This window comes from Sphaerodactylus townsendi, unplaced genomic scaffold (genome assembly GCF_021028975.2).
Source record: "Sphaerodactylus townsendi isolate TG3544 unplaced genomic scaffold, MPM_Stown_v2.3 scaffold_18, whole genome shotgun sequence".
Taxonomy (NCBI): domain Eukaryota; kingdom Metazoa; phylum Chordata; class Lepidosauria; order Squamata; family Sphaerodactylidae; genus Sphaerodactylus; species Sphaerodactylus townsendi.
This window is the reverse complement of record NW_025950341.1, coordinates 1,441,292-1,455,931: the sequence shown is the minus strand read 5'-3', so window position 1 is coordinate 1,455,931 and position 14,640 is coordinate 1,441,292. Positions and strand designations below refer to the sequence as shown.

Here is a 14,640-nt window from a genome sequence, read left to right as displayed (position 1 = left end):
CAGTGAATGCACACACAGCATGAAAGAGCTGACTAAGAGGAAAGGGAAGAAGTTGGATAGGGTTTCAGGAGTGGGTGATAACTACCAGGGAAACCAATGCTGAAGAGGAAAACAACTAGCATTTTGAAGAGCAAAGGAAAGAACTCACACACAAGTGGGGTGTACACACAAATCCAGAACACACACATGCTATGATTGGCCAAAGGACCAATATTGATACCTCAAAATGGGTCCTGAATCAGTGTGATATAAGCTATCAGGAAAGCCAGAGATAAAAAATTGATTATTTTTCTGGGGTTCCAACAAAGAGACAGAAGAGGCTTGATGAGCCATCAGGACCCAAGAGAATGCCTGGACTATTCACTTGAATACTGATTGATTGCTGGGATGGGTGCTGATAGGGTAAGTAAGGAATAGTCTTCTCAGAGAGCTGATTAAATCATCTTAGGGTGACACTATTGGGGTTAGGTGGCCCCATTGTCCAGCCAGGCACATCTTAGGGCCAGGGGAAACATTCAGCAGCCAACTTCCTTCCTTTTCAGGCTTGATCCACAAGATGGATGCATTTTATGGGGAGCAGTCTTGCTCTTATGCCAGCCTTTGGCCCTCATGTCTTCATGGCACCCCTTAGCAGGAGTTGGGGTCTGTCTGCTTATAGAAGCACTTCATTCTGCCTTGGTTTAATCTGTTGCCATTCCTTCAGCTGATAAAGATAGATGACAGTGACTTACAGGAAGGTTGGTTCATTGTTATGGCTTCTGTGCAGTCCCACATTGGGACTACGAACGCACAGAGCCAGCAATAGAAGGATCTCGAGCGTCTTCTCCAGAGGACTCTTTTGCTGTTAGGCATCCTCATGCCTGTCTCTCTTAACAGTCACATGCCTAATGGCAGAGTGTTTTCCCTTCTGTTCCTTTTTTGCCACGACTGAGGAAGATAGGAGTAGCTGCGTGAATTTGGCTGTTTGGGGTGTTTTTGTCAGTCATACTGGGCTCCTCTACTTCACTTGGATGTTGTGTATTGGTAGGCAAAAGACGGCTCTGTTTAAAAAGTGTGAAGGTTGTGGGTCTAAGATGATTAAAACTGATGATTGCCATCACTGCATTGTGTCTCAGGGAAGGACATAATGTGGTTGGTTGTATGCCAGCAGTTTACCTTGAAGGTTCAGCATGTAAGAGGCACATACCCTCCCTCCTCCTTCGCTTGAGTTCTTACTATGGATATGGTGGCGGCTCAGGTGGAACTGAAGGAAGGGCATTCTGCCATTAAACATGTGACCATTGAGAGGGAAAGGCACAAGGACACCCAATGGAAAGAGCACCCTCTGGAAAAGAATAGCTCAAGATCTTCCCATTGGTGGTTGTGTACTTGGGCAGTCCTAATGTGTGCCTGCACAGAAGACTACTCTATGACCAGCAGTAAATGCAACCCTGTTTTATATATACAGAGATGAGAATTCCAGGTACCAGTCAATTTATTTGCTGTTCCTGACTAAAGAAAACTTTTATGAGAATTTAGTGCTATTCTTAAACTTCTGTCAGTATGGTTGCTGTATGATCTTCCAAATCTTGACTGTCCTGGGAGGAAGTATGCTTGTTGGGATACATGTTCTTTATAAGTTCTGGTTGATTCCTCTGTTGTAAAGTAGTACTCATTAAATGGTGCCCTGTTCTGAATTATTCAGCTTCTGCGAGCTCTCAATGTTACAGTATACTTTTGACTTTTCAGTCTATTTTCAGACTTTTTTTCCAGTTCAGTTTTGTGTCACAGACTTATTTCAGTAGCTCTAGAACAGGGGTAGGGAACCTGCGGCTCTCCAGATGTTCAGGAACTACAATTCCCATCAGCCTCTGTCAGCATGGCCAATTGGCCATGCTGAGGTGAGAACTGATAAGTGGATCCCTAATTTGAAGAAATACTGAGTCCTAGAATATAGAATAAGGTCCACAGCTTTGTGTATCCTATGTCCATTCTCAATTGTGCAAATTGATTTGTTTTGTGTCTTGTCTTCTATGTCTTTTTGCTTCCAAGTAATGTTGACATGGACTTGTGTCGTGTAGGTAGGGAGGTGGGGGTAAGAATGCAATTGGTGACCAAATCTAGTTCGTCTGCCTCCTTTCTCATGCAGTTGAAATCATCCCACCCAAGGAATTTCCAGATGAAATTCAACACAAACAGTTGACAAAAGAAACACTGCTTCTGAAACTTCACCAAAACATAGGTATGTAGATGCCAACAACTGGTCTTGTACTTCTGGAAGTAATGTCTGGGTAAGATCAGCAACGGTTCTCTTTCTTTACTATTTTCCCTATATCCTTCAGTAAAACTTACACAGTTTTGATCAAGGGAAGAGGGTTTCAAGCTTGAAGTCTGTAAAAAGACTTCAGGTGTTAGAGGCAGCGTCATCCAGATAGACCTCCTCCTTTATGAATGTCGCAAAGGAGAAATCTCGAAGTGACTAAAAACTAAATTGGTGTCATCAGGTTCACATAGCTGGTTGAATGTAAAGGGAAATCTGTATGGTTGTTGGAGGTTTTTACTTCCTTTCATGATAAACATTGTTGCTCCAGTACACCCCACTAAGTCCCCATGTAGAGAAAGGCATTTGTGATGCAGCAGTGAGGGTAAAGAAGTGGTAGGTGTGAAAATCTGTAGAGCCCTTTATAACAGGACTGTCTGGATCAAAGCTAAAATGTCTTTACGTTGCTATCCCTCTTCCATATCTACACAGTGCGGTATTGTTGGCTGGATCGCTTAAGGATTTCTTGCTCCACTTGCTAAGCAAGGAGGACTATTTTACCTGCAGCCATGCAAATTATTATTTGGGTGTTGTGGTTAAAGAAGTTGACCTCTTTTATTACAGAACCACACTATTATTTCTGCACGCTGACTGTTTCCCAGACTGTGCCACTTTCATACTTAAGGGCAAAATATCTTGGAAACTTTGGCGTTAATTATAAGAATGAGAATCCGTTTTGCATTATATTACATTATGCCTGACCTGAATGGACCAGTCATGAAAGCTAAGTAGGGTCTGCCCTGGTTAATATTTGGATAAGAGTCCACCAAAGTCCAGGGTTGCTACACAGAGGCAGGCAATGGTAAATCACCTCTGAACATCTCTTGCCTTGAACATTCTACAGCCGTGGTGGCGAACCTTTGGCACTCCAGATGTTATGGACTACAATTCCCATCAGCCCCTTCCAGCATGGCCAATTGGCCATGCTGGAAGAAACTGAAAAACCAACAGTCCATAACATCTGGAGATATAAGGAGAACCACTCCTACTACTCTAGAGAGTCACCATAAGTCACCTGCAACTTGATGGCACTTTAGACACTCGTAGTTGTGTTCTGTGCAGAGACTATGCATTATGTCCAACATATGCTGGGAGAAGCAGGCACTGTGTTGCGATGTCCTGGCCCCACCACATGTCAGATCTGCTTGCTGTTTGTGAAGTGCAGGTAGGGTTTGTGTGTGAATGAACAGCAAAAACATTTTATGCAATCCATTTCCATTTAACTGGTGAGAGCCAGTGTGATGTCATGGCCAGAATATCAGACTAGAATCTGGGAGACCTAGGTTCTCTGCCATGGAAGCTGGCAGGGTGACCTTGGACCAATCACACTCTCGAAGCCTAACCTACCTCACAGGGTAGTTGTGAAGGTAAAATGGAGGAAAGGTGAACTATATCAGAAGTTGTCTTGGTTCCCCATTGGGGAGAAAAGCCGGGTATAAATATCTAAATCAAATAAATTCAATAATAATCTAACTCTCTTGTCACCTTTATATATTCTGTGTGTTCCTTCTGAAACAAATGCTGCTTTATCTGTACCATGTTAATTCCTTTTCTCCAACCTGCTTTCTAGCAATCTGGGTTCTTTGGTTCACTTGTAAAATTTCCTTCTTCCCTCCCTTGTCTTTCTTTTTTTTTTTTTAGGAGTAGTGATAGCTGTGGCTGTCGCAATATCAGCTGCAGCCTTCTCCTTTAACTACTTCAGCGACTAGACTTCTGACCTTGAGAATCATCCTGCCAATTCCAGCCACCACGGACATACTAAGAAGAATTGCACCTCTAGAAACAATTGCATTAGCAACCCAATGTGTCACCTAAAAAAAAGAAAAGAAAAGAAATCCATTTGCTTTTTGAAATAATAATGATGATAGCTTTGGCTGTCTTGTCTCGGCATGCAGATTGTGTAGGTGGAATGGTTTTGGGGGGGAGGGGGGGAGCAACACCGACCTGCTAGCAGATAATACTGTATTATAACATTTCCAAGAAGAATTTGTCAAATGGGCACTTAACTTTCCTCCTTGTTAATTAAAAGGATCATTGTTAAAGCTCTGTATTTGTGTATTTTAAGAGCTGTGGAAGTCGTGAGAGCTGAAGAGAGGGTTTTTCTTCTTCCTTGAATTACCCTGAATTACTAATTCAGGTGTTGGTGTTAAAACAACTTAGTGGCTATGACCATATTTTTGTCTGTTAAAGGAAGCATGCTGGGGTCTGTTGGAGCATGTCTGCATTATAGACTGAAATTGGTTTAATAGTTTCCCCCTCACCTCTTTTTTTGACATCAAGTCCTACTGGGTGATCAAAGCAAAAAATGTTCAGAAATGTTTTGCCGTTTCCTGCCTCTATGTTGTGACCCTGGTATTCCTTGGAGTTCTCCCACCTGAAGCTTGCTGGAGTTGACCTATCTGCCAAAACACAACAACCTCCACCTTCTCATGTTGATATATTGAGATATCAACATGACAACAACAAAGAGTGCTAGGAAATAACAAGTTTCTTTGTCCTCCAGCGGCAGCAGCAGGAATGGTGGTGGGGAAAATTATCAGCTATATCACAGTTCTTTTTTGGCAGTGTGTTTTCCATGGAATTGCTTTGCTCTTTCATTTGGAATAGGGTTATTTTGGAAACAGTAATATTGATAAAAGTGCAGTTTAAAGGCTAAGTCAGCAATTTTGACTACAGGGTATGATGAGATCTGTGCCTTTAAGAATAAGTTGATGGATGGAGTTAAAGAAACCAGGCCCGGGAAAGTTCTCTACAGAAAAACTGCGCTCCCAGGAGTAAATACCTCTTTGTGTGTGAACAGAGAAATGCGAGGAGACCTCGCTACAAGCCCACTGTTCATTGAAGAGTCCCAAGGTAAGCGCTCCATGCATAACCGGCCAGTGTTATGAGCAGCAAGTCATTTCTACAGACAGTTTACCTTTCCTGCTTGCTTTGAGACCTTACCAATGTCACTGTATAGAATTTACCCCCCACTGACACAGCATAACTACCAGTAGTTATGCTGTGTCAGTGGGGGGCAAATTCTATACAGTGATTAAGGATAACTTTATAATTGGACTTTGGAGCCTGTCACAAATCAGGTGCTCCGTGGCACAGTGGGGTTTCTCAGTGTGGGGAAAGAAGTTGAGTAAGGCAGCACATTTAATTAAACAAGCTTCATGAAACTTTGAGGAGCTCTTCACTGTTTTGTTTATATGCCCTATTCAATTAGACATTTCTGTTATTTTATGTAATGTTGGAACGCATCATCAACTTATGGTGACCCCATAGAGTTTTCAAAGCCAGATGTTTAGAAGTCTCTTGCCTGCCTTTTCATAATAGCCCTGGACTTCTTTGGTTGTCTCCAATCCAAGTACTAACCAGAACCAACCTTGCTTAAATTCTGAGATCTGATGAGATTGGGCTAGCCTGGACAATCTAGATCAAGGCATGAAGAGCTACTCTTCTCCCAGCTTCCATAAAGAAAGTTTCTTTTAAGATTAGTCAAGAAGGAGCAGAATTAATAGTAGCTTGAAAGTGTGCACATCTGCATTGTTATGAAAGGCACCAACTGGCTGGTGCATGCAAAGCTGAACAAACACCTTCCCCTGTAAATCTCTGGAACAGATTTCACATTTTTAATGTGGCTTTATTTTTAAAAATATGGGCTTTTTCTTATGGTTTTAAAAAATCTGTTCTAGCCCCATACTGTTTCCCTTTGTCCCCTGATTTTAGCATGCATTTTTGTGCCCTTAGTGTTCACTTTGGGTTTTTTGCCCCCCCCCCCCCCCCCGCCTTTTCCCATTTCTATTGAGACTACTTTTACCCTCATCATTTCATACAAGCAGATTTTGAGTTGCCATTTTTTCTTGTGCATCATGTTGCTATTGGTTTTCTTTTTCCTGCACACTCCCTACCTACTTCTGCCCACTGTGATGATTTGACTGTGATGACTACTCATTGCCTTTTAGCAGTATTTTGCTTTATTTTTAAAGGCCTAAGATATTGATGTATCATTATAGTGTAGTAACAATACTTGGCCAGTTCTCTGAATTTTTGACTTTATTTTTTTAAAAACATTCTCTAGCCCCATTCCTTGGGGAGATATGCTTTTTTCCTGATATCTCCTTGAACGTATGGGCTTACTTTTCTTTCTGTTTTTAAATGGGAATTCAGAAAACCTGCTAAGCCTATTGTTTCAATGCTCTAGTGGTATATTGATATTTTATTGCTGTTTTTTAATGGGGTTGCTGTAATGACAGCACTCTCCCTTGAAAATCCTCACTATTGAAGGCATGCACTGAAGAAAATAAATGGACTCCACCACTGTCAAAATGCACAGGGAAGGCAGACATGTGGAACAGCTGTGTCCAAACTGTCTCCCATGTTTGTGGATCGAGTGCCAAGAAAACCAGCAGTAAAGTGACCATGTGGAAAAGCCCCAAGAATCATGAATGTACAAAGAAATGTATGTGCTGGATTCTATGAAGTGAAGTGAGTCAGAGTCTGTCATTTATTTACTGCACAAGTGGAAAGTGCTCATAGATGCTATTTCCTGCTTCCCCCTTCTTCTAGCAATTCTGTTTTCTGAAAAGCGTCTTATGGACAAATGCCAGTGGGGGGCAGGGTGGGACTCTAGTTAGGACAGGAACAGCCCAAAATCACACGACTCTTTTATCTTGCACCAATAGTAGCTCTGAGCAGAAAAGGAAGATGCAAGGCTTGTTTGCTTGGTTTCCCCTCTTCATAGCACCTGTCTTTTTGTTCATACATTTGCTTTTAAGAGATCTTGAGGTTGCTGAGGGAAGGGGTTGGCAACAGGGGTGACTGCTGTCGAGCTGTTCTCAGTTCACTGGATCCAGTTAAGTTCAGTTTTATTGCATGAGACCAATGGCTGTTACAAAAAATTGACAATAAAAATATAATACTATAAAACTGGATTAACGAACTATTAAAAGTTGCATTTTTAGAGCAGATTAAAACTTGTTTCATTAAAGAGAGAGGTTCCTGTATATATCTATCTGAAGACTAACAGATAATAGGTCTTTAACTGACTTGTTCAGACACTAACGTAATCCAGATTTTAATTGCAGCTAGGAAACCTCTGATTTCATGCCTGAAAAGAGAAATAAAACTTTCTCCATAACAGTTAATTAGGTCTGAATTGACCAAGACTATGTCTAATTTTTTTTTTTTTTGCCTTGGGACTGAATAAAGTGGACAGGGTAAGAAATCATGACACAAGTCTACAGAGGTGCTGGACAGCTAACATTTAGATGTAACAATCTTCAGCATGGCAGTTTGTATTGTTTGAAAGAAGATGGGTGTAAGAGCTGAGCATAGTTTAAAGAAGGAGATGCTGCCACAGGAGGTGGTGATGGCCACTAACCTGGATAGCTTCAAAAAGGGCTTGGACAGATTTATGGAGGAGAAGTTGATCTATGGCTACCAATCGTCATCCTCCTTGATCTGAGATTGCAAATGCCTTAACAGACCAGGTGCTCATGAGCAACAGCTGCAGAAGGCCATTGCTTTCACATCCTGCATGTGAGCTCCCAAAGGCACCTGGTGGGCCACTGCGAGTAGCAGAGAGCTGGACTAGATGGACTCTGGTCTGATCCAGCTGGCTTGTTCTTATGTTCTTATGAGATGTTGGACCAATAATGTGCTCTGAGATGGTTCAGTTTAATTAGTGTGTACTAGGGTCAAAATTTGGTTTCTAAGCTGACTTCCTGTCTAGAGCTATGCTGTGTATGTATATCTGAGCCCTACAGTTAGTCAGCTGGAGAAGCCCCTTAGCCAGCATCAGGAAGTTTATAAAGATTTTATTATAATTGCGGAGTCATAAGAGATTTTTTGGCTTACAGTAAGGCAGATGATTGAAAGACTGCTTGCCGGGGCTCTCTTCAATTTATGCCAGTAATTAAACAGAACTTTATGTATGCAAGCCCAGAGAGAAGGAAAGCCCAATTCAGCTTTCAGCAGAGTGACTATGGTGTTTGGAGATAGTTCTAGTATCTTTTTCAAGAGAAGATTTTGGATTGGCACCAGATTTACAATCAGAATGCCTTTCCATTTACAATCAGAATGTCCTTCCAAGAAGGTGTCACTAAAAGTGATTCCCAGATATTTAAATATTCAACACTGATCTACTGGGAAACTGTCTATTGACAATTGAGATATGCACTTCCATTTTCCGAAGTCCACCACTTTGAATAATTAATTTTTAGTAGCTCTTGTTCAGTGGCGTACCTAGGCAAACTGGAGCCCTGGGCAAAACCTGGGATTGATCCCCCCCCCCCCGCCCCCATGGGCAGCCACCCTCTCCCACCGTGACCAAACAGTGATTTTTTCCACCAGGTCGTTTCAAAGTCACCATCACATTATAGAACATGCCCCAACCCACAAATCTGAACACAGCAATGGGCCATGCCACACAGCAGAAATATTTTTTTGAAAACATTTTCACAATGCTTTCAAAATGTTTTGTTACTGCTATGAAAAATTTTTATGGTGTTGTATCCAGTCCCCCCAATGCTGGGAAACAGCATCACTTTCAATGTTATTTAAACTGGGGACCCCAGATTCTCCCTTTAAAGTGGATTTAAAAGGAGAATCTGGGCTCCCTCGTTTAAACAAGTGATGCTGGAGTCCACCCCCAAACAGCATCATTTTCAATGGTGTTTAAACTAGGGAGCCCAGTTTCTCCTTTTAAATCCACTTTAAAGGGAGAATCTGGGGTCCCCAGTTTAAACAACATTGAAAGTGATGCTGTTTTGGGGTGGATTCTCCCCCACCCTGAAACAGCATCACTTTCAGTGTTTAAACTGGGGACCTCAGATTCTCCCTTTAAATCCATGCCGAAGGGGGTGGATTTAATAATATTAATAATAACAACCTTTATTAGGCATTGAGAGAATAAAAGAAAGAAAACAAGCATTGGCAGGAAGGGGGGATTTAAAAGGAAAATCTGGGGAAATTTAGAGGATGCCTGCTGTCAGGGGTGAAATTATTAAGATAGCAGCACCAAAATTTCAGAGTATTTTTGTAAGACCCTACTGATGACACCACCCAGGTTTGGTGAAGTTTGGTTCAGGGGGTCCAAAGTTATGGACCCTCAAAGGTGTAGCCCCCATCTCCTATTAGCTCCCCTTGAAAACAATGGGGATGGGGGAGTCCATAACTTTAAACTCCCTAAACCAAACCTCACCAAACTTGGGTGATATCATCAGGAGAGTCTCCCAAAAAAATGCTGAAATTTTGGTGCTGCTAGCCTAAAAATTGCGCCCTCTTCAGGCCAAAAACAGAAAAACACTGAAAATACAAAAAATCCCACAAGCAAACCTGCAGTTTTTGCGCCCCTTACAAGGGGGCGCCCTGGGCAACTGCCCACTTTGCCCAATGGGAGGAATGCCTCTGCTCTTGTTTATAAAAATCATGGAGCCCATGGGGACAAAGGAATAAGGTGCCCTGGGAGGCAGGAAGAGAAAGGGCAGAAGCAGTGGTGTGGGAGGCTCAGTTGCCTGGAAGAGATGGCATGTTCTGCAGCTCACACACCTGTTCCCCAAATTAGGCTGCTGCTAGAAGGTAAAGGAGATTCCATGAGAGATGGTATCATGATCAGCCCCTTTTGATCCTTCCATGACTCCTGTCTCCTGCCTGGGATGTGGGAAACTTTCTCTTCTCATTCCCCCTCCCTTCTGTGCTTATGTTTTTCTGCTTTGCTTCTCAGGCCTTATCAGCTCTTTAGACACCTGCTGTTATAGCTGTGTCAGTAGCATGGAATGTAGGTTGTTTTGACCCTGTGGTGGGAGGAGGTTTCTTCTCTGGACCATGGAACTGAAGGGGTGCCATTTCCTCATGGGAACTGGTAGTCAGGGTGGGGTGATGTCTCCTGGCGGATGACCTGAAGTATAATGGTGTTTACAATACTGACTATGCTTATTTCTGGCAATAGAAGTCTAAATGCTGTTTCATAATAAAAAAATCAACTGACTACAGACTCTTATTACTGAGCAGTCCAGGGGCTTGACAGATGGCTTGTTCTATGGCATGCACACCCTTCTCTTGGCTAGGCTGCTCCTAGGCAACAGGGGAGGCACAATTGCAAGGAAGATATGGCTCATTATGCAGCACAGGCACCACCTCCCCTCAATTAGGCTATTGCTAGGAGGTAGGGGAGGGTCAATTGCCCAGAAGAGATGGTTTGTTCTGCATTATATTTTCTCCATTCCCTTGATTAGGCTGCTGTTAGGAGGTGGGAGAAGGTGAGGAAGAGATGGCTTATTCTGCAGCACTTGTGCCCAGAGGCATACCGGGGGGAAATGGTGCTAGGAGATGTCTGTTCTCCAGGTGCCCCCTCGCTATGCCTGGGGCAGGCCCTGACCCCACCCCCAGCTGCTGGCTCCAAGCCGGCAGTCCCTTCTGTCCTTCTCTTGGGGAAGATAGAAGCAACTGGAAGGTTCTGTGCTGGAGCTGTTGCTTTTATAAGCTTGGAGGTGGGGCCATGCCTCTGAGGGGGACAGAGATTAGGGAGAGCTGGCAGCTGGGAGGGGGTGAAACTTGGGGGGTCCTCTGGCTTCCTTGGCCCCACCCATGTCGATGACAACCTGGACGGGGTTGGGGGCGCCAGAAGATGACAAGACAGCAGGACTTCCTGCTGCCTTGCCATCTTCCTGGTCACGTGGCGGACCAATTTTGCGCCCTCCCATGTGACCAGATCAGTGGCGCCGGGGGACAGAGCGTACTGCCTGTCCCTAGGTAAATACATCGCTGCTTGTGCCCTATTCCTCCAATTAGGCTGCTGCTAGAAGTCTGGCTAGTATGGAAGGGTGGTGGGAAGGGGTGAATAACAGGGTTGTTAGGTGTTGCGGGAGGGTGGGGGGGGGGGAACTGGAAGGCCGTCAGGTGATATGATTGATGTAAAGGTTGAGTAGAATCTCTCTGCCCCCACATTTTCAAAAGATATTAAATCCGGTCGGGTGTCCCCTGATGGTCAGTCCCAACAAAGTCACTGTAGAGAAACTAAATCACATTAAAGAAGCCACTTCTGGCTCCTCAAAATTCTTAGGCCCTCAGCTGAAGAGCTTTTTAATCGGTTTCTAAGAGAACCATAAGTGTTGCCTGCCTGACCCCTCCCCTCATAGATAACTCAGTCCACAGTTCCTGTTCCTTCTTTCTCACCACTGTTTCTAATAATGGCTGCGTTATCTTGGACACTAATAAGATCCTGGACTCAGTTGAGCATGCAGATCACTGGATCTAATCTTCTGTATTGCCTAGAAATGATGGATCAAAATATGAAGGGAGGGCAAAATAGCTGAATGGGGTGAATGATCCCACAGAGTCTGCTGTGGTGATTCTTTACATCTTTACCATAACAGAAGGAACTCCCAAGCCTGACAAGGGCTGATATTTTGATTTCCCTATTAAAATACTTAATGGTACAAAATTGTCACTTCCTGTACGAACACTTGTGGGAAACAAGAGAATCTTTGCTGTTATTGTACTGGATGCTCCAAATGTCTATGTCCAGCAAGTAAAAACTGCAGTTATCTCCCATTTCCCTGCTTTGAGATGTTGCCTCTCTTGATATACAATAGAAAGGGTTCGTGGATTAGAGATTCTTCAAAGGATTCTGAATTTTATAAGTGATGCCTTATATCTGGGAGATACCTGCCTTTGCTGACAAAGAAGCTTTGGATGTAATAGAATCTTACTGTGCTGTTCTAGGAAACCAGCAGTTAGAACCTGGGGAAGAGGCCACGAGTGCAATGGTTGAGACCAAGGTGTATTTGTCATAGGTGCATTTTCTGGAGGGTGGAACTGTTGAGTTCCTAACACTTTTTCCACTCCCTCAGAATACTGTCTGCCAGCCTTCACTTGCCATGCTAGGTTAAAACCTGCTTTATATTTGCTTTTCAATGGGCTGTAGGGGTGGGACACCTTTTATCCACCTGCTAGTTCTCAGACAGCTAATTATATTTCTTTTTCCCTCCCCCCAACCCTGTTCTTGCACGCAGGATGTTTTTAGCATGGAATGGGTCCAAAGATGACTGTTCTGTGTCTGAAAGGATTTGTGGTAACCTTGGCTCATTGCCTTTAGAGGCTCGGGCATAGACTTTGAGAACGTACAATAGCCTTAGGCGGAACACCTGGTTTAACCTAACAAATTCCACTGCAAATTGATATGTGCATTATATGGTGGGGGTTCCCCTTTGTCCTTGAAGGTTAGGGAAGACCTCGCCTTCTGTTTCATTTACTGAAGGCAAGTGAATAATATACCTGTCAGAAGAGTTTATTAATTTAGCTAACCTCTTGTAGTGAACCCGCCTTATGAGTGCCCTACCTATGAAGATGGCAGGTGAGGTAGAATTGGGTCTCACCATTTTCTTATCTGTGACCTTCCTGCACGTCTTAGTAGGTGGGTGTAATCCAACGGGGAAAGTGCAGTGGTGAATGGTAACTGAAGGTTATGCCTCCCCCCCACCCCCCGCCCAGTTTGCAAATATTTCCCTCAATGTTGAGTGCAATTCTATGCTGTATCTGCCTCATTAGGGAAACATAGAGGTACAATTAGCAGATTCCCAGGGCCATTTTAGGGAAGTAGCATGTGCAGGGAAGGTTTGACCACCACTACCACCACCCCAATCTTTCACTATGATCCTCCTGATCAGACTTGTGCTGGTAATAAGTGGCTGGCCAAGGTTCACAATGGTCAGCAGGCAGGTCTTTAGTGACCACATAGCTCTTTACATGATCCTGAGGTGCTGAATGAACTATATAAAATAGAATCATACGAATAGGCTTAGGTTGCAAGATTTAAGATTTAATTGGTTCTGAGTCTGGATCAGAATGTTCTTTTCTCACAGATACAGCTCCTTCTGTTACTGGTTACTTCTCAAGTTACGGCTTCATTGGTGGTCCCCCCATCCATCAAGTCACAGCTGACTTATGGTGACCCTGTAGGGTTTTCAAAGAAAGAGATGTTCTGAGGTGGTTTGCCATTGCCTGCCTTGGGGTCACGACCTTGGTATGCTGTGGAGCGTTCTCATCCAAATACTCACAAGAATCAGGGGTGAGAGTGGGTGAGTGGCCCAAGGTCACCTAGCAAGCTTCAGTGGCATGAATGGGAGGGTTGTGTCTATAGAAAACTGTGCCTAGGGCAATCACTGAAAACCCCTCTCTCTTTCCCTCTCTCATCAGCAGGCTGCCCTGGTACAGCACTGAACTGTGTGTCCCACCTCTGAAGCCCACATGGACTTTGGAGGCGATGCACACAGTTCAATGCTGGACCCTGTCAGGCCAAGTCTGCAGTTTAAAGCTGAGCCTGGCCACACCCAGCATTGATCTGTGGGCTTGGTGAGGCCAGATCCAGCTTTACACTGCTGAGTTGGCCTCCAAAGTCCATGTGATTTTGGAGGCAGGACTTTGGAGATAATTTTCATTTTTTTGGTAATGTGTATCTGTGAAACCTAGGTACTTAATTCTGGTTTTTGAAAACTCAAATGATTATACATAGCCCTGTCTGGATGTGCTTCACTTAAGTCTTTTTTTGTTTTCAATGGAATGTTGTGTGCAGTGATTTACAATGTTCTGCTTCCCTTTCAGACTTTACTGCGATCAAAGAAAATTTTATTTTCTTTAGTCATAAGCTACGGCTGTTGAGGGTTAATAGGTGGAGGACTTGGTTGGCGCCATGTGTGTACCTTCTGACAATTTTAGGTTCATGGATTCCCCTAAGAAATCATGCTTATGCATGCTTGGCCTGCCCCTTCAATTAGCTTTTTAAAAAGAGGCAGTTATAATTAAACCCTGCTATATTTTTAGGAAGGAGGTAATATGTGCTTAAGTGATCTTTATATCTTGATGTTCTAACACTACTCAAAGGAATGTATCTAGGGAATTCTCAACTAGTAACAGAGTACAATACAGAAAGCACTATTGAATGTACTGAATTGTGCCTATAGAATTTGTGTATAAGGACCTGAACATTTTGCATGCACAGGGTCTTCCTTCCCATCGGTACTGGAGCTCAGGCAATGGATCAGCGTGATCAATCTCTTGCTGATCCTTATAACGCTCTCTTAGATAATCTATGATAATTTCCATTTTACAGGTGAGAAAGTGAGGCCACAAGGCTGACTTGAGGAAAGAACTCAAAGGGTGCTTATCAATGGCTCATCTTTATCCTGGAGAGATTAGTGGGGTGCCACAGGGTTCTGTTCTGGGCCCAGTGCTATTCAATATTTTTATCAATAACTTGGATGATGGGATAGAGGATATGCTAATCAAATTTGCAGATGACACCAAAATACCCCAGAGGACAGAGTCAGAATTCAAAATGATGTGGACAGATTAGA

The 14,640-nt window shown here is 43.4% G+C and overlaps 1 protein-coding gene across 3 annotated transcripts in view; it reads left to right on the top strand.

Moving 5' to 3' along the window:
- ODR4 (odr-4 GPCR localization factor homolog) overlaps positions 1–4,341 on the top strand; it is a 29,509-nt gene extending 25,168 nt beyond the window's left edge. For all 3 annotated transcript variants that reach the window (XM_048482498.1, XM_048482500.1, XM_048482497.1), the window contains exons 14-15: positions 2,129–2,221; positions 3,941–4,341. In XM_048482498.1, the coding sequence (XP_048338455.1) occupies positions 2,129–2,221; positions 3,941–4,008 (161 nt within the window). In that variant the 3' untranslated portion in view covers positions 4,009–4,341. The remainder of the gene's footprint in view (positions 1–2,128; positions 2,222–3,940) is intronic.
- The last annotated feature ends 10,299 nt before the right edge of the window (positions 4,342–14,640 follow it).